The 21310-nt window shown below is 39.7% G+C and overlaps 1 protein-coding gene across 1 annotated transcript in view; it reads right to left on the reverse strand.

Moving 5' to 3' along the window:
- Positions 1-21310, reverse strand: part of adipor2 (adiponectin receptor 2) — a 28043-nt gene extending 6733 nt beyond the window's left edge. Inside the window, exons 1-3 of the mRNA XM_020653008.3 lie at positions 21155-21310; positions 8494-8562; positions 8011-8286 (exon numbers count right to left, since the gene is read on the reverse strand). Of these exons, the coding sequence (XP_020508664.1) occupies positions 8011-8097 (87 nt within the window). The 5' untranslated portion in view covers positions 8098-8286; positions 8494-8562; positions 21155-21310. The remainder of the gene's footprint in view (positions 1-8010; positions 8287-8493; positions 8563-21154) is intronic.

The raw sequence follows: 21310 nt of genomic DNA on the forward strand, positions 1-21310 counted from the left end.
CAGTTCTTGTAAATGAGTCTACTCTGATTACATTGTTGACTTCCCCTCCTCAAGACAAACCTAATAAGTAGGCCGACGATCGACCCACTGAGTGTTTTCTATAATAAGAATCATCTTGGAACCCCTCTGTTTCAACATTTAAACTTTGAATGATCAGTGCAGGTGTACACTGATTGATATAAATCAAGGTTTCTTGTCAAACTGTGTTCAACTTGATGAGATCAGGTCATTGTCATACAAAGCAAAACTTCTAAATCCAGAGTATATTTCAGGAACAGGGAGCAAATATTAAGTTGAACAGATGTCGACACAGACTGTCAAATCTTGAGTTTATAAATGGAAGATCGGACAGACTGTGTGAATTCAATCTACCACAATAGCTGTCACAGCTGGGGAGCCAGGCGCAGAATTAATATGACTAGTGCTCTGTGATAAAAACACAGTCATTTATCATAAGTGACACGCAAACAAACAGACCTACACACAGAGACAAGTGCACAGACACACTTAGAAAGTATTGATCGTTGTGTGTGGAGTCAGGGGGAAGAAAAAAATATATTATTCAGGAGGTTAACACAGAAAACAAAGAAAAAATCTTAAGGAAGTGATTAACAAAGATGGGAAGAGGAGGATGAGGAGCAAAAGAGGGACAAGTGTGAGGAAATGAAAAGAAAGCAGCAAGACGCTGACAAACAAAAGAACAGCAGAAAAACAGAGAGAGGAGTCCTGTTGTATGTATAATGCATGACTAACCCATTTTTTAAAAACCCAACAGCAACATACACTCCAACTGCAGGCATGGTTTTCGCTTGTGTAATTGTACCGTCTGTTATGTGGACGTATTGACATGTCTCACAGAGTCAAGATACAGTCCACACTTTCAGCCTTTATGAAGTCAGATTTCGTTGGTCTGAAACCCGCCTGTGTGTGTCTTTTTACTAGTTTGTAGAATGCTCTTCTTCATGCATGTAAATCTCAGTCTGCTGCTGGGTAGATAGGGGCACTATTTCAATCACACTTTCAAAGCTGTGATAAAGGCGACACCTGGCATCGATTGTTGTGTGTGTGTGTGTGTGTGTGTGTGTGTGTGTGTGTGTGTGTGGTAGTTTGTGAGGTTAAGCGTCAGTGATGGAGTGTACTATTTGAGCATAGGGTATGTGGGTGACTGCCAAGTAGTCACGTGTGCTATGCAGGCTTTGTGTGTGTATGTGAGTGTGTGTGTGTGTGTGTGTGTGTGTGTGTGTGTGTGTCAGTAATAGCCTCTCATGTGTGTCCATGCATGCATGTAATGAGGTGTAAGCTCTGATACAGCTGTGGCCGAACTCGCTGTGGATTGTAAGGTTATTCTTGAAGGTTGTGAATACCCCTTTGTGTGTGTGTGTGTGTGTGTGTGTGTGTGTGTGTGTGTGTGTGTGTGGAGGGGGATAAACAGGGTGTCCTCTAAGTGTACATTCACTGAATAGGTGTTACCTTGAAATGCAGCACATTCATACCTGCATAGATGAGACTAAGGTGAACTGCATCCACATCTATTTCACACACGACATACAGGCAGCTAGTGCACTGGTGCAGTAAACACATTAAGGACATCGTGTCATACACACTCCGCTCTAGCTCACACATTCAGTGTGAAAAATAAACAGAAATAGGAAGAGAGTCGATGATAAATGTGGGGCACTGAACCACAACAACAGTTACACTTTTTTTCGTTTTATGCTATTGGGTCGGGATTGTAAGAAAGAGATCATGCTTGTAAAGAGGTGAACATCCTCTTTAAAGACTGTATTGGATGTGGCTGGCTTCTAAAAGGGCATTATCAAGCCTGACAATGGTGGTCGCCATGTTGGAAATGCTGACTCTAACTAACTTTAGGACGTTGCTGAGGAAGGCTGAATGAATCTTCTTTGCTGGCTTCAAAGTGCCCATCTGTCAATCATATCAGACCCAGAATTCTAAACTCGTAGCATTCATAAACTCTAAATGGACGATTTAATTTTAAAAAATGACACCGCATACAGTTTCACATTGGCATTTTAACATTTTTTGAGTGCGGGTTTTTGCACTTCTGCATTGACTTCTTATTTCAAACAGTTGATCAACAGCTGATGTTTTAGAGAACCTGATTTTTCACAGGAGCACAAAGACACATTGTTATTAAAAACACTTGTGACATTTCCCACAATGTTATTTCCCTCGTTGTCATGGAAGTGTTTGTGGTTAATAAGTTGGTAGAGTGTCTGTACGTTGAAATCTTTTTACCACATGAAACACAGAGGGTTGAGCTGTGAAGAGGAAGCTGATGGTGTTTGCAGAAAAATACTTCTGAAAACAACCAGCTGGCAGCTCAAGAAACGGAAAAGAAACTAAAAAAAACATCTGTTTGGCTGCATTTGACTCAATCCAGACTGAAAACTATGACGTTGTTGTTTAGCAGTAAGTGATGCTGAGCAGTTTGGCTGTTGATGGTCGAGCTAAAGTTGCTGACATCAAAACTAAAAAAGGAGGGAAGCAGCTTCTCGGAAACACGGGCGATCCCTTACATACTACAGTGCTTACACACACACACACACACATGTACAAATGCTTCATGATGAACGCGGCCTGTCTGCAACACGTGACTCATCCCCAGCAATCCAGTCTCCAACAATTTGTCATGGCAGAGGTTGCAGAGTCAAATTTCGCTCAGTGTGTGTGTGTGTGTGCGCGCGTGTGTGCGTGTGTGTGTGTGTGCGCGCGTGTGTGCGTGTGTATGAGAGAACGGATATGATCCCATTCCTCTGGAAAGTGTCCCTCCTCGGTTCAGAGAACTCAGAGTTTATCAGCTCATCATGTATGACTAAAACAGTCCGGAGGTCAGCACAGTCCAGTTGGCTGCTCATCTGCTCTCCCAGCAACAGTCACGTGCGTTGGTGAAATCATCATCTCGAATGTTGTCATTCTTCGCCCGAGGTCTGTTTGGAATTTTCTAAGAAAAGAATTCCTGGGGAAACGCCTGAGGGAATTGTTTCGACCCCATTCTATTTATTTAGTCATTAATCAAACGAAACATTTGGCTCCACAGGGAGTTTGAGGAATCTTATAAGTTTCCACTTTAGGCTTGAAAACTGTTATGTTTGCTATGAATTAAACACCCCCGCTTTCCACATTTAAATCTAGCACTGACTGCAGCACAATAACTAGATCTGCAACCAATGATTATTTTGACTCATGAATATTATACTCAAAAACTCAAACAAAAAAAAAAAAACACAAAATAGGCCCAGTGTTTTCTGTATAAATATATATACGCATGTGTGTGCATGTGTGTCCAGGTTTGTGAACATGCTAGAGAGTTTGTGTTTGGTGTATGTTGAGTGTACGTCTGATAAAAAGAGTAAATAGCCTTATCAGTGTGTTGCAGGCACACCCTAAATGACAGCACGATGAGACAACATGGTTACTGTAGTTCACTGAATCTATTTTTATCATTGCTTACATAGGGTGATAACAGTGATTAATGCAGAGATTATTTAAGAGAGAAAACTCAGAAGTCTGAAAAAAAAGACCAGATTGATTATCCGAAATATGTATTCTGATCTCTCCATTATCATATGTTATTCCATGTGTAAATTTAATTGCTGACAGGTCAGAAAATCTCAAATGTATTCTAACCTTTTGTAGGTGTTGTTTAAACATATGAGGCTGGGAGTGATTATAATGACGACATAAAAGATCATTAAAGAAAATAAAGGCAATGTATATTTAACCTTCGGTCAGGTCAAGATGTGTCGACAGCAACACAACTACATCAAAAAGTGGATGAAGTTCTAAAGAAACTCTTGCAGGAGAAGCGTGTTTTCAGGACAAAGTCAAGAATAACAAAAACAGCACAAGACTTGGAACGCTTTTTAAACGTGCGCGCCTAGCAACTACTCGTAAATGATAAACAGACACAAGAACAACAGAGGGGCGAGGAAATCCCTGGAGAACCTGGTCTGTTCCGGTTTAAATGAGGCAGTTTTTCATAAAAGCCCCTGAAGACCAATCTCCCCCTCTGTCCCACACACTTACACAAAAACATGCATCCCCTCAGACTCATTAACCACTCAGTATGTAGACCTGGCTAATGGCTTTCACCTGACTAATGAGTGTTTGCATGCACACCTGAAGCACTGTGTGAATGTGAGGACAGAGACTTGCTGGGAGATTACTTTGAAAGGAGAGGAATTTGAGGAACAAGTCTTATCTTCCAGAAAAACACTGAACTTTCGTCTGAATGTAAACAGAGTCACATGCTGGCAGTTTGGAAGGGGGCGGAATCCAGGATACACACATCAGCCAATAGGAGTTTAGTGAAACTCTGCAGACCAATGGGAGCTGAGTCTGGAATTCTTACAGACCAAAGAGGGATGAGCTCAGCTCACCCTTGTACACGGTAACCCCCACCACAGCACAGACGGAGTGATTCGACATGTGACTCACACATGCACAATGCTCTCTTGGGATGATAACAATTTGGAAAAGATGCCAAGGCCTTCAAAAACAGACAGTATGTTCCAAACACACACATGGCAGACCTTTAAAATAAAGTGGACGCTGTGTTCAGGCTGCCACGAGACAAACTGTTCAAGACCGTGATCATGAAGACACCACAACACATCTGTTAGTAGTCTGGCAACAAAAAAAAAACAGATTTTGTCTTAATATTTTGCTGGTTTGCGTCAAGTGTAACTTCAAACTCAAACTCAAAATATATCTGCTCCTCATATTTTCCTCACTGACTGTCTTTAAAACAAGAAGATACATTTTGGAATATAGCTTTTCTTTTTTTCAAAACGTTGATGAAAAGGTCGATACCAGTTAGAGTCTGAGCAGTTATTAAGGCTATCTTTAGCAAGCAGCCAATATCTTGCATATACACCTAGCATACCTTAGCGTCAAGTGTATAAAAGGGATAAAAAGCTAGTTTACCTCATCCCAAAAGGTAGCAAATCCACCAACCATAACCTATAAAAATATGCAAGTATTTTTTATACATTCCAAAAAAAAAAAATGTACCTGAATTTTTACTGGCTCGAAAAATGGTTGGGTTCAGTATATGGATAGTCTGACATCTGACACACAACTACCCTTCCTTGTGTCTATCATTTTGACACTGCAGTACCTGTGTGCTGGGAAAAAGCAGAGAAGGACTGGGACCATGATGTTCATTTTAAAAGCCAGGATGGTCCTTTCCCTGTCTTCCTGTCTTGATTCATGCAATTCTACATATATTCCCACAGTGTCATAAATATTCCATAAAGATGAAGTAAATGTAACTTACATCCATATCATGATAGAAAGCTTTATATTTAGGCTAATTCCTCAACGGCGTCCATATTTCCCTTTTTCCCTCTCGCTGTCAAGTTGTGGCAGCATTAGAGCGTTAGAAGTTCAGATGTTCCTCGTCTAAAATGTCTGAGGGTTGAACGCATTGATGATAATATCAATGCTAGAGTAAGTATGTGACAGGTACAATGAGAGGAAGCAAAACTGGATGCAAGATGCACCTGAGGGCTGTCGTGAATGCATGAAAGCTATATATATAAAAAAAAGCCCTCAGCACAAAGAGAGGATGTACAGTGGAGTCATAGGAACAAAACCCCATGCATTGTTCGGAGGTTTTTCCTTTGTTGTGTTGTTGGTTGAAGTTGATGTGTGTAATAAAATTCCACAGCTTGCAGTTTTGGCTCAGTGTCTCTCTTTTCATTCATCTGTTTATACAGTATGTGTTGATCTTGTTTCAGAGTTTAAGGTGCATGGTGACAGTAACGTTTCTTTTGTTTTGGCAAATTACGACAGCAAAGCAGTCTATTTGTACTCTATAAGATCAACTTTATAGAACAGGGTAACTGAATCAGATGCTATTGGGTTCTGGGGATATTTTTAGTTCCGAGCAGGCTCTTTTATTCACTCTCCTGAAATCTAATTTTCATTAGTTGCCTTAGCACCAACTTCCAATTGAACCTGACTGGCCTAACAGTCGTTTTGCTCAGATTTGTACCGTTTTAATGACTTCATTGAATAAAACTAAACCTCTAAAACACTCACTGTGAAAATTTGAAGACACAGAGGTGAATGCAGGGGTTGCTGAAAATGTATGTTAGTTTTAGAAGCATCATTACGACAAGTTTTAACTACAAATGTATGTTTCAAAATATCAAATATTTCAAATTGTTGGCTGGTTAAGAGCCAGGGGGTTTTTTATGCTGTTGAAAAGAAACATTTGGGTGTGATCAGGAAAACTGGACTGCATTGGGAAGATGTTCAAGAAAGGGAAAAAAAACAGGAAAAAAAAACCTTCCCTGTAGCTTTGAAAACAGAAGTTATAGAAAAAAAAACTGCCAGAATAAGAGACAGTCAATCCAGTCTGACATCAAACAGGGTGTGTGATACCCCCCTAAGCTAAACCACACACACACACTCACAAACACATTTTAAGACTCACGCTAACACATATCCAAAATGCTGAAAAAAATTCAATGGGGGCCCTCTGGGGTGTCAAGACAGCCTGGCCTCTGTGACTGGGGCTAGGGGGGCCCCAAAGCTCCCTCTCAGGTATCAGTGTTGCGTTACAGCGGGAACAATGCACACACACCAATGCTATTGTGTTGCAGCTCAATGGCTCTGAGCAGATTGCCTTTTACACCAAACAACATAGTGGCAGCTTTGTCTGTACACACACACACGCACGGTCAAATGTAACACAAGTGTTGTTCGATCAGTTAGATAGGCTGTCTTCAGGGGATGATCTTCTCACAGAGTTTTGGCAACGCGTTTGCTCTCCTTCCAAGAAGACGTCTGTACATAGACAGAGCAGGTCTATTTTTGGGAACACATTCAATATCCACGTCTGTATAGACAGGAAAGTGAATCTAAGTGTGAAGCCAACCCTGATTATAATGCACCATTAATTACTAACACTGAATGACTCATCATCGAGTTAGAGCAGCCTTGAAGGTGCTGAGGGTGTCGATAATAATAATGAATGGGGGTGTTGGATGGTGAGAAAGCTCGGGAAACGGGACCAAGATCAAACTTATTCTTAAGCCGAAAAAACTGATTGCATAAAGCACAAAAAACTAACAGAAACCATAATTTGTGTTTATTTCTGACTTATTTCTGCACAGTGTTTGTAGGCTGAGATCTTTACGACCGAAGCTCCTAAACTGTGTGAAAGTTCTGAGTTCACTTGTTTCACACTCATTCTGGCAGTCATGAGTTCATCTTGTCTTCTTTGAATTTCACTGTTGTTCCCCTTAAAGTGTGTCACCTGCATCTTTCACTGCGTCTCACTTGCTTGTATTTATTGTGCCATTATGTTTTGTGCTCAAGGCTGTGAGGATAACTAACCGATTAAGAAAATTAAAGTAGAACTGAGCAACACTGTGCAGTTCTTTTAAAAGGCACACACGGGTAATCTCACATTGTTGTTGCTCCAAAACTTTTCTGAACAAACTTTACATTGAAATCTGTTCATCTGAGGTCAGAGTATCTTTTTATGATTAATTAACTCTCTACTTTGTTGATCAGTGGGAACTTAAGTCTTCAAAGAAAAGCTGGTGCTGAAACTTTGCATACACATACTGTGGTCCAGTAATTAATCTGCAATACTAATTACAGTATTTAATGGACACAACTTGATGTGTGTGCAGTGTGTGACTCATATCTCCAAAGCTTTGTGTGCACATGTGAATGACAGGCAGCTTTGAAAATAAGCTGATATAAAAAGGCAAATGCTGAATCTGTATCTGAACATTTTAAGTGGTGAAAATGTTGAAAAGTAAGTCTTAAAGTAAGATTCTAATTTACAAGAAAACACTAACTGAGCCAGGGTCTTATGTATTCAACACTGTTTTCATTATTAATGTGAGGGTGAGTGTTTTGGCGGTACAGTTTTACAGTGTGACCAGTCGACCCATGCCGCGCCACATGGCTCTGAACCAACCAGATGACAGCATGAATGTGTGCGTCTGTGTTTTGGAAACTCACCCCATTGTGTGACGGGCACTCTGAGGTGCTGAGGTAACTTGTTGAAGAACCTGAGGTGGGTGTGTCATCCTTCTCCCGAGGACTCATGGGATCTGTAGGCGTGTCATTTGTGGTGTGGTCAATGAGGTTGGAAGTTCTGTGTCGCAGCACAAAGGCCGGGCCCTCGGCCCCGCTCGTCTCCCCTCCGTCCAGCTTGAAACGCTGGACCGGCCTCCACGGACAGAAGACTGAGAGGAAGGAGCTGACTGAAGAGAGATGAGACCAAGCCTGGTCAAACTGTGAGGGATTAAGAAAACCATTTATAATATTTTTTTTTCAATATTTAATATTTGCCTATATCAGTGAAAAATAATCAATGTAAATTCCATTGCAAAGCTTGCTCAGGATTAGTGTGATGATATCAGATGCTACAGGGACTAATAAATAAGAGGGGTATGACATCAGGATGTGAAGAAATATATCAACATGAAATATTTGACCAACCTGGACTCCACTGAGGGGGCTCTAGTCTTTGGACTGGTCTAAAATCTTCAGGACTTAATGGGACAAACCCTGAGAAAACAGAAAGAGAGGAGGAGAAGGTGGAAAAGAGAGAAAGGCAGGGAATAGGGAGACATGGGTAAATTAGTTTTCAATTTTTATGATTTTGTTTATCCTCATATTTGAAATTAAAGTTACATAATGCAATCAAAACAAAACAAAAGACAAGACTATACTGTGAGACTTCATCTCAAACAAGAAATAAAGTGCAGAACTTTGCTTTCAGAACAAGCAATTACAGCAGTATAGTATATACAATATATCACAGCTGAAGCATTAGGAAGCCTGACTATTCTAACTAAATACATAACAGTGGAGGCATTATCTAGTAGTTAAAAGGCCACAAGTTCAATCCCCATACAAGGCAGAATGCCCTGCAGATCTATCACTACTCGGCTAATGTTCATTCAGACAAAGCAGCTCTGCACTGGAGCTAAAACACCAAACTTGTCGAAATTTCATCTCCACCAGTTCACAAAATTAACGGTGTTATTAAGGCCTTAACATACTGGATCTACCCACACCAGCAGTCAATAAGGCGCTGCCATTTCTCTGTCATGGTGAGTTGCTTAGCGACAAGAGCTGTCAAGGACAGGAACAGGAGTATCACACACGGGAAGTAGATTTGTTCTGTGTTGAGATCTTAAAATGCAACCTCTGATTTTTATCGTCATCTTTCTCACACCACAAAAATTATCTCTTTAGCTTTGTGTTGTACTCCAATTAAAAACAAGTAAAAAGCAAACCATTGCTCATACTGAAGGTAAAGCATACATAGAACAATAAGACAAAAAAAACAAGTAACAAACTCCCATCCTGTTGAGATAGTAATGCATCATGGGTAAAAACATGCACAGAGGACCTTTCCATCTGTTTTTACAGCAGCTTGTTTCGAAACTCACACAGCAACTGAAGCGTTTAATGTTCGGTAATTGATGAGAACTACAGCTGCACATTGGTATCAGCATGTCTTACATTGCTGAGATCAGTTTTCTGTGTGTGTGTGTGTGTGTGTGTGTGTGTGTCACCATCTCAAACACACACACACAGCACTTAAGAGGGGCCCCGAGCACTGGACCACTTCATTTAAACCACCTACCACAAATGTACATAAGGGAATTGAATACTCAAGGGGAAAGAGGTACCTGAGCATGCACTTGTAAACATGTACACAAAGACTGCGAACAACATCATCTGTTATCGTTAACGATGTATGGAACAAAAGAGCTGCAATAGATCTAAAGTAAAGGGCAAACTGACACACAGAAGCACTTTATCATCACATATCAATATATTTTAACAGTTAAACTCTTATAATATTTTGTATTAAAACACAGTTATGACCAAAATAAGTCCTCTACTGTATCAGACGTCAGGAACACTCATTCCTGTAAGCGTGTCATGCATTTTTTCACCAGAAGTTATTATTAATTACAGTGAGAGGTATGTGCTGTAATTAGAGGGAATGTGCAGGCTGTTTTTTTTGTTTTTTTTTTACTAATTATAATTTTTCCAGAGCTGAAACATCTCACCACAGCCGGTGGTGTTGTAAGAAAATTGCAGTGCAAAAGAAAAGTGAGAGGATGAGAAGGGGAGGGAAACAAAGAAGCAAGAAGTAACAGACTACACTCAGAGACCATCATTGAGAGAGCAATAAGGAAAACATAGAGTTCCATAGCCCGATGCTATCGACCAGCAGACAGTTGATCTATTCTGTGCTGTGAAGATAAGAAAGAAGACGGTCTGAGCTGAACTGAGACGACTGGCCTGTGGGCACGAGCCCTCGTCGAAATCAAACACTTTTACTCTCAGAGATTGTCCAATCAATCTCCCCGCTTTCCCTCCCTCCTCTTTCTCCCCAATCGACCATTTTTGAAAATTATATCGCCACGCTTTTTGAGTAACTGCGCCCTCAATTTTGAACATGATGAAACATGAGATGTCATGCGGGCTCCAAATTAGCTTGGGAATAAAAGGAATAAGCCGCTTCTGAGGTTTTTTGAGCGTAATTTTGCAGCTGTGGTCGATTCCCAGGATAACTGTCTGCTGGCCTGATTGCCAAACATGAACAAAAAGCACTCCTGACAACTTTGTTTTCTGTTTGGGTCAGATAAGAGTCTGGTAGCAGGAGAAGAAAAAGAAAAATGCATTGAAGAAACTTGTGTGGAGGAACCCGAGAGAGAGAGAGAGAGAGAGTGTATAGTCCTGGCATATGGAAAGTGCTTTACTTAATTTTTTTACATTTAAAAAAATTCCCATTAAGAGGTCAAAACTGCGGCTGATAATAAAAGTCCTACAAAATGAAAACATCTGACACAAGTCTTGCTTCATTCCAGCGACCTCTCTTCACTTCCCCTCCCTCTAATTAAAGGTAGAGTCAGTAGAAATGCTTGTAATCACAACATTCAAACGAGGCCCCTCTTCCTGGGCTCAATGCCACCAGAATCGCACACCCACTGTAGAACTCAGCACAGTGTATGTTTACTGCCTGTAGCTACACTGCAAGTTACCAGAGAATAGGCCTGTTACATTTGTTGTAATAGAGAAGCTCAGGAGTTTAACACACTAGCCTAAGATAAACTGCCGGTGTTAGGGACCTGCCTGTACAACAGAAAGCAGACCAACTCAGTGTCTGCGGATGAAAGACAACCCAGGCTTCACCCTTGTTTTGAAAACAGCTTTATCCGCTTGACGTTTCACCTTAATATGATTATATTTTCCGGTTTGAATCACAGTCAATCACTGAATTGTATCCACTCCTAGGGCAGGGTCTCTGCAGGTACAGTCACCAACACACATGTGGAGGCCCAAAAGGGATGATTGAGCAGCATTACTTTTGTAAAAGTCTATATTTTCTGTTTTTGCCCTGATGATGAAAAAGTCGTGTCCCATCCCATGTATTTTTTTTATTTTCATTTTTCAAGCCATAAATGCGTGACTGTCGCTGATTTTTTTTTTTACAGTCGAATTATCAAGAAACACAGTAAAAGACCTAAAGCTCCAACACATACACTCATTGGCACTGTCTTCAAGCACTGCCCTGACGACCACAGTAGCAGAGGACACTGCACAGAAATGTATGCCTGACCCCATATTGAGATAAAAGACTCATTATGATGGATTGAACATAAAATGCTGAGAAAAGAAAAGTAACAAAGAAAGAATCTGATTCAAACAGCCAAACCAAATGGGGCTTCCCAGGGTTTGAGCCAACACTCTTACTGTAGAAGTTTGAGTTCTGAGAGAACAGCCGACACATTATGTGAATCGACAACAGGATGTAAAATGACTCATAAAAAATGTTTTGTGCAGGGTAACTGTATGAGCACAATTTTCTTGGCACATAAATGCCTTGAGACTGTCATCCACACCCCTATTTTCCCCTCAATTACAGCCCCTGTATGAGGTTAAATTACTCTCCACACTAAAACTCCACGGACCAAACCAATCAGAAATACAACTTAACCATCTGCTGTTTTCCTGCAAGCTACAATATCTCAGGAAACGGGAAAAAACAATCAAACTGCCCCAGAATGACACTTCAACTCGGAAAAAGACAGAGGGTATAAAAGGAGGGGCCTTAAATCGATCAAGTTTCAGTTCTACATGTATATAATATAAAACTAAACAGTTGAGCTAACATCAAGAAAACATAAAAAAAAGCTGTGTTGTATTTGTGGAGTCAAAATCCACACAGTTGACTGCATGTATCTCATGTGCGGGCAGTTAGCGAGGTTGTCATGTCACGCATTATATGAAATCAGTGAAGCATTGTGACACAGATGCTATATGGTGAATGCTGTTTTTTTTAGCAGTATAATAAACTGTAGCTCACACTGTAACAACTGAGGCTATCACATGACCTTTGACACTGCATCTTACTTCTTTCTTTTTAATTCTTTAAAACTGTTTTGTATGTGTTAAAGCTTAAATTAATTTATGATAGATATATCTAAGTTGTAAATCTCAAGAGTAAAAGCAAAAAGGTGGGGATAAAAATAGATTATGGCAAAGCTCCTTCTTGACATTTTCTGCTGCTGTGCCTTTGAGCCATACAGCTGTTTCCTAATTTAACAGATTTCAAGCTTTCCCTGAATAAATCCAACAAAACAATCAGTGTGTTTGCAATACATAATCTTTTACACACTTACTGAGTTCCATATTAATTTCTAATATTTTATTGTTTTGACATTATGAACCAGCTTTGGGCTCCCACGGCGTACCATCAATAACCATTATTGCCTTTTAATTATGGATGTTATTGAGCTTTTAATAGTGATGATATTGATTTGACCCAGAGGTCAATTCCACTAATACAGCCGGTGTGTGTACCAACTGCAGTGCGTGTGTGTTGGTAGTTTTTAAACCCTTTTGTGACTTTGGCCCAACAAAAGGGACATTATCAATCTTTAAATATTGATGTCAATGATGTGACTCTGTATCCTGGCAACATGTCTTCAGGTTGGAGGGATGTAGAGTTCAGCCTCACAAGAACAACAACAAAGAAAGTGGCTATATGTCGTGCCCATTTGAGTTGAAGTCAACGCAGCTAAGCTTACAAAAATGCTTCAGTTCTGACTTTTTACTCTAACGTTTATTTATACGTCATGCACCGTCTTTGACTTCATAGCTCGACACATTCTCTGCAAGAGATGGTGTTGAGGTGGCTTGAGTCACTACATTATAGTCTGTACTTAGGTGTTTCTTACAGTACCTGCAGATTTGTGGCATCTGGATGCTACTGTTATCTAAGGCCAGTAATTGTTTTTTGAGGGATCAAACCAATGACCTTCAATACAAAGAATAACCTTTCTCACCCCTAAGAAGCTGTCACAACAACACATTCTTATTGTGTCCAGAGAGGATTGATGATACTCAATCTGGTTCATTTGAAGCTGGAGTCAACTAGATTATTTTAGCATTAAGGCTTCCTCTTCAATATGTCAGTTTAATATCTTCTTGTTTTGTTAGAACAACTGGGAAAGAACATGTTCAAAATTAAGCTGTAGGTGCTTAAAGGCAGATTTTGTTATTTCAGACAGAGCCAGGCTAGCTGTTTCCTACTGACAAAAGTCTGAATGCTAAAATCATTTCTGAATTTCTTTATGTTTCCAAGACAGATTAAAGAATGATCCATAACAGGTCTTTCTTATGCTACACTAAGTCTTGACATGTTTTATTTTCCTAACATGTTCTTATTTGATCAAATGAGATACTACTTGTTAATCAATGAGCCTAAAGAACTGGTAGGAAAATGTTGTTTCTTTGGACAGAGACAGCCTAGGCTGTACTATAAAGAGATAAAAACCCATAGCACTTAGATTAATGTTAGCAGATCATGCTTAGATTTCCAAGCTAAAAATCTACACATTGAACTGTGTCCACCGAGGGATGTCCAGGTGCACAACATTACCCTGTGCTTATTGCCACCATCTTTCCCTTCGTCTCGTTTTCACTTCTCCTCACTCTCTCTCTCTCTCTCTCAAACACATGCACGCACACACACACAAACACACTAGCAGAAGACAGCTTACATTCTTTCAAAGTAGTAATTGTCACTAAAGAACCACACAAAGCCTGCTTCAATCCTGTCAACTGAAGAAAACCCCAACAGGAACCCAGGTGGGAAAAAAAACAAAGACTGTGAGGAAAGTAAGAAAATAATTTCTGAAAGCTGAAGAGAAATGTCAATGGGAATTGATTTGTTCTTCACGTTTTTCTCCTCAGGGAAATGAGTGAGAGGTGACTGTTGGCAGAGGCTGTAAAAAGTGGAAGTGAGAAGAAAAAAAGAAGCGGAAGTACCCACTTCTGGTTCTTAAATAGGGACTGGGGACACGCACCAGTCTAAGGGGCCGATTTGTCATGGCTGTGACTGTACGATAAAATCCCCATTGTGTATAAATCATGTGTAATAGAGGAGGTGGGATTCAGCAAGAGAACTAAATAATAGAGAGTGCCGCCAGAGTTTGAGGTAAATACATGAAGTATGAGGAGCCATGGGAGAAAAAGTGTTTTGTGAGGAAAGTTAACGGCACGCGAAGGCAGCAGACCAAAGTGGGTGAAAGTATAACTTCTGTTTAAGAAGGAAGCGAAGAGGAGTTGGGAGAAAAAAAGGACAGCAGATCTGACTCACTAAACCTGCTCTGCAACATCATGTGGTTGTGTGGCATGCAAATGTTCTGGGATGAATGTTTGAGAACATTAAATTGTAGGCCACAGAGTGTAAAAGCAGTGCTAACCTCTGCAAATATAGGACAAAGGTCAAACAAAATAAAACTAACTGCTACATGAAGGAAAGAATTAAATCCATTTTCACACATGTAGATGTGCCAAATGATGCTTTCATAAACAGTAGAAATAAATATGAAGAGCTGGATGATTCATTTTTAAGCATAAAACAAGGCTACAAAGTTAAATCTGTTTCATTTTATTAGGAGAACCACAGTAGCCCTGTTTTTGTTTGACTGACCTGAAAATTGTTTTGATTGTTTAGTAAGAATAATGCTTTGGTTTAAAACAAATACTCCACCTTTCATTGTCCTAACTGATATTTGCCTCCAATTACAGCTGCTGTTTTCCAAGACTCATTAGGTCAGAACAGTAGAAGTAGTAATAGTATCAGCATGGCATTATTCATTGTTTAGGGCAACATTGAGTAGGGACTTTTGTGTTTCTGCCGAAAATGTCATCACTGATCTTTAAAACAACATGATTTCATGTTATAATTCAGAATCAAGGGGGCTCTAAACAAGTTGATTAGCCTGAGATTTTCTATCTAACCCCCTAAAATTGGTTCTGACTCTTCTCACAAAAAAAGGAAACACTTGCCAAGCTTCGGAAAGAGGACAATTGGACCCACATTCTGGTCATCTATCCTATTGTGTGATGCGATGTTGAGTATAAGAAGTCTATCCTATTCCACAGCCATGCTATTACAGTATTTTGTGGAACCTGTTTGGTATCCGCATCTTGTTCTTGTGCAGTGAATGTTAGTGTCTGACAAGCAGCATGACTTTTTCCCCACAATGTGCTCAATTGTCTGAGTCACTCTGTTGCCTGTCACCTGCTGTCAATACTCTCTCTGACACACACGGACACACACACAAATTACAACAAAAAAAATACATTGCGTCACATAGGGAAGCAAGCAATGCATTTATCCCTCTCCTTTTTGGTATACATCTGTCCACATTTAATCACAGTAATTGTAGAAATGACATGAATTAAAATGAAAAACAACAGCATTTCTAAGAAGTCATGTTTCTTGCTTTCTGATAAATGTCAATCTTTTATTCTCGCTCCATTTTTGGTCCCTACAAAAATTAGAGCAAAATATCTAACCCTACAATATATTTGCTAAATGCCCTAGCTGTGGACTCTCTGTCTGCCTATGGGTGCTGCCCTGAGGGTATAAAGTAGGTCTATGACAGATGTGAGTTCTGATAAAAAAAAAAACAATGTCCTTTATAGCCATTTAACAGTCAGCCAATATATATTTTCATTATCTATGCTGTTTCCTCAGATTTGATATTTGTGTCATATTCATAAGTGATGAGTGGAAGTCAACCATCCTCATTACATGTTGTTTACAAAGAGTTACTCAGAGCTAATCTCATCTAACACAACTAATCTGACTGGGACATGCCCATGACAGTTTTACGTCCTTGTTTTTCAGGTTAGACAGCACAGTGCATGTTTAAACAGGTTACCCAGGCCTGTTAGTTCAACTCAGTCAAACAGGTTAACTCCTCTCCGTAGACCTTTTGTTTCCTCTGTAAGTTTTTTTTTTTGCTATCTAGAGATATCACTTCCTGAAAGGCTGCCAAAATACTTTTTTACTTGTTGCACTGTGACTCTAAGATCTGATATTTTTTAATTCTTGCAGCAACTCATTCTGTAAATGAATTCCCTCTCTAATCTAAAGACGCCACGTCAACTGGCTTGTCAAACCGAAGCACAGTCCATGTTACATGAGATTAAGATTTCCTTTTGCAGCACAATTTGTACATTGAACTTTGAGCACTTTTCCGATCTCCCGTCTGTCCCTTGTTTCACTATCACAAGTCAAATATAAAAATCTATACCTGGAAAAGTCAGGGTTAGCGTGGGAGGCTAAAGAAAAATCTTTTCTTGTTAAATCGTCAATATCTTAAACCCCTGACCTTGCTTTCTCAGGACAGGTAGAAAGAAAGGAGCACATCCATAATATATTTTCTTTCATGTATGAAAGATTTTGACCTTTAGTTTTGACTTGTATTATTGATATTGGTTGGGAAAAGCAGGTTCTTAAAATTCTGTGTCTTACTAGAAACAATTAACTAGCACATCTGAACTATTTAGAAGAGTTTGATGTCACATTTTCTTTCCAAAAAATGCGATTAGCCTGGAGTCTTAATTTAGTGCTGTGTGTGTCCATGTGGCATGGGGTTGGTGAATAGGCCTCCCTTTGTATTTGGAAGCGCTTTACAATGATGTAAACCTGCTGCTCGAGACCACATGACTGCTTTTACTCTTCACTGGAACTTTGTGGTCCTGCTTAGACCTGCACTTAAACATAACCACACACATACACACCCGCCCTAACCTGATATTACTGAAAACCTTTGATTGTATATTCCCATGGTGTGCATATAATTGTGTTTTTAGAGGGCTTGCACTTGCTTTAAGTTTAGCCTTTTTTTTGGACCAAAACAGAACACCGTTTCCCAATTAACCCATTTTCAGAAGCTTTAAATATACAACATCTCCAAGTAAACAACTGAGTTCCCCTAGAATGTTATTATTAAGGGTTGTATTACTATAAGTCTTCATATCTTGGTTGTATGAGTAAGTGTGTGTCCCCTGGTGACTGCTCAGTCCTGGTACAGCAGTGAGCTACTGATGTGTCTGCCAGCAGTCTTATGATGGAGAGACAAATACAAAGAGAGCCAGTGTGAAGGGAAGCACACACACACACACACACACTCACAGACTTGCACCATAACAGGCAGCCACGTAGCAAAGTCAGCACCAAGCATACACATAGGATTAACTGACAGGGTTCAAACATTTTACAGTAACAATATACCACTACTACTCTGCTAGAGGCTCAAACACATCTCCTAGAACACCCAGCTCTAAAGAGATCCCTCATCATCAGGAGACAGGAGAAAAATACCATGACAGATTACTCACACTCAACATATGTTAGGTGACATTCAGGTGTCCTCTGCTGGAGTAGATGGTCACATTTGTCACACGTCAGCTGTTTCAATTGATATGAAAATAAAACCTCCATCACAACACACTGTCACACACCGACACACATTTTATTTATCACTAAAGACTGTCACAATCTCTAACTTAATGTCTACACAAACAGCTGGACAGTTAATCAATAACTCAAAACGAATAGCCCTTTGTAGCCTTAAAAAAAACTGTATTATTTAAAGGAGTATTTCTGATAAAGTAAAGGGAATTCATTGAGAAAAGAAGGCGCTTAAGTGTAAATAAACAAATGAAAAGATGACCTGATTTCACTCCCACTATCCAACTTTCCACACAGACACGACGATGCCATCAGATCAATGTGCAAAAGCAGAAAAATCCACATAAAACATTCATTTAACAGGCTGGCACTGCCAACTAGTTCTACCAAGTTTTCAACTCTTCACAGTTTGTGGGCGGTGAAGGCTGAAAAATCAATCTGCTGGGTCTGTTTCTTTCTAAAGTAACTCTTCCTGATCATTTCACATTCTCTCTTGAAATGTTGTTTAAGTAAAAGGACTTAAACTGTGTAATTTGGTCCACATTACTGGCTTTATTTAAAGACATTTTTTTTTGTTTGAACAGAAAGCAGAGCAGACACAGACCACAACAAGGTCAATGCGCTGTTGGCTCCTCTGGTGAATCAACCAGAGGCCGTGGTTTTCAAGCCCTGGGTGGTAATCCAAAGGTGGGTCACATGTAGATAAAAATAGACCCCTAAATGTTCTGATGAAACAGAAACCTAAAACGTCTTACTATATTAAGACATGTGCCCTTCTGTTGCTGCTGAATGGAACAGTGTGATGGTCAAATTGCATAAATGTATGTTTATTTTAGCCTTTCACACAAGTTTGTTAGTTTGGTGCTTTAAAAAAAGATGGATTTTCTATTATTTCAACATCTTTTTGAGTCCTATTGGTCGGGTTTTCTTAGCCAAGATATGTACTATTGGGATGTACCTAATCTTGACAGAAATAAAATCTAATGTACACATATTGTGTTTGAAGGACACTAAATAATTTACTACAAAAACACAAATACAAACAATATGCAAAACCTAGAGGAGCTAGCAAACGCCCAGTAAGGCACAGATCAACAGATTCACCCTGTTGATACTGTTTAAAGCTCAGTGTATGGGATGTTCGAAGCATAGTGTTCCTATAGACAAAGTAATTAACTATTGACTTTTAGGAGCATCTTTGCTGGGCGTATTGCTAGTGTTGTTATGTGTCTACATGTTCAATAGGACAATCGCATTTAAAAGAAAGGAACACTTTGTTGTCTTTGTTTTGCACACCACAAACCTGTTTTTTTAGGCTAGTGAGGGAAGGTAAGAAATCACAGACACAAGTTGAGGAAAATATTAAAGAGAGAGAGAGGTAGCTACTCTCTTCTTATGATCAATCCATTTTGCACTGACAAGATCGCTACTATTCTTAGAAGCTATGTTTAGCTGCTCTCCAGCCTGGCACGCTGTCAAAAAATGACTTCATTACACATTAAAATCTCTACAGTTGTACTTCCAGTAAAAAATATATGACGTCTTGCTGAATAGTGATGCCTAACAGGATGAGACTCTGTGCACACATCAGCTTAAGTGATGGATGTTCTGAATTCATTCTTTGTATAACTGAAAATTAATATCTTGGAACAGGAAATGACCACAAATTTCCTCGTAAGATGAACGTCAGATAAATGAACTTCTGCATAGTTGCTACTGTGCTTTGTGCAGAACTGGATTTTCTGTAGAAGATGTTGTCTGTATACATGATGCAACTATCTGCTTTGCATCCCTACAGAATGTGGGATTTACAACAACAACAAAAAACACAGACATGTAAAGGCATCTTGAGTGTAAGAGCAAAGATTGGTGTTTTAATTTGTATTCCAGTGATGTTAAGTTGCATTCAAGCTCAACTTTAGCTGGAAATAATGACACTAAAGGATCAAACTGCACTGATAAAAACGCAAACTGGGGTTCAACATAAACACTAGCTAGGACACTGCTCCATGAAATATCCATGGACTAATATCAAGCTAGGGGACAGCTGGGAGTGTTTTTGTACATGAAGTTTGGGTTCAAGACAAATAGGCTATCAGCTACCCGGCCCATAAAATATTTATGAAATGACCTCATGCCTTCTGGCAAACTGAAGAATAAGAATAACACAGAAATGGGATGAGCGTACATGCAATGCTTTATGTGTATTCAGTATGGCTTAAAAGCAATGTGGAGAGCCAATTAATTCTAACTGGGCAGTCTTCGCTTTTCTGAAAAGCATCAAATACATTTGACAAAAGGCTGAATTATAATAATGGCATAAGCTTGTACGTATTGTACCTGTTCTCTACATAATAATGAATATGGCTGAATGGATAAGAAGCATAAAGTCCCCACAGACGTGCATTAACACAACTGTGAAATCAATTTGTTTATGAAATAATAACTGCATGATCCATAAGAGTTCTCGGCGCAGGATTGTCTTGATCTGAAAAGTCATCACAAAGCATTCATGTGTAAAGAAAATAATAACCAAGCAGCAGAGTGAAGTGATAAAATAAAGCCTTTGAAAGAAGCTGTTTTTTTTTTGGGGGGGGAAGAAGAAAGAAACTCCCTCTTCCCTTGACTAATCTAACTTATTATTCACATAAAAATATTGACTGAAAGGAGAAAAATAATAGCTCAAATGGAGACCGACAAAACAAAGCTCCAAACTCAGAAACCTCATAGTGAACAGAGGAGTCAAAACAACACTGGCAAGACAAAGAAACCTCAAACTCCAGCCTCACTACCTTTTTTGTTGACAGCGACAATTCCTTCACTTTCAACAAAAAGACACACAAATGAGCCTCTTTTTTTTTTTTGACAATTCAGATGTTTCAATTTATATTCGAGGCAAGCTTTGTTGTCAAAAAAAATAATCAGAAGACACACTGCAGCTCCCCCCCCTCCCCAAATAGACTGTGACGATGGGTTTGTTTACACCGCGCTAGCGAGCTGGCTACTCCGCTACTACCAGGAGCTACATCGGGGGGGAAAAAAGCAACATAACTCTTTAACAGAGCATGCTTATATTTTGACAGCTTTTCACTTCAACATACCTGCCTTTAAACACGCCAAACGCTGTCTTCATATTGGTGATAAAACCTCGTAAAGAGAGAGCTACCCTGTCCCTTTTCTGGCTGGCTAGCAGATTACGCTTCTGCCTGTTGTTTTGACAGCCAGAATTAGCTGGATAGCAAAATGCTAGCAGGCAAGAGAGGAGAAGAAAAGTCGTGGCTGAATTCAACAGTCTCAAACAAGACAAAACAACAAAAATAACATTTAACAGTGTCCAGTGTAGGTTTGTTAACTCACCTGGTCTAAGTGTGTGAAGAGAAAACGGTCCTCTTGGCGGTGTCACACTGTTCACACAGAGTTGTAGTCGTAGCTCAGCTCCCCTCCTTGTTCTCTGACCGTTTTTGTGACTGTCGCTTCGCCAGACTGGACTGGAACCAGGCGACGCTGGAGGTG

The sequence above is a fragment of the Labrus bergylta genome, chromosome 23 (genome assembly GCF_963930695.1).
Source record: "Labrus bergylta chromosome 23, fLabBer1.1, whole genome shotgun sequence".
Taxonomy (NCBI): domain Eukaryota; kingdom Metazoa; phylum Chordata; class Actinopteri; order Labriformes; family Labridae; genus Labrus; species Labrus bergylta.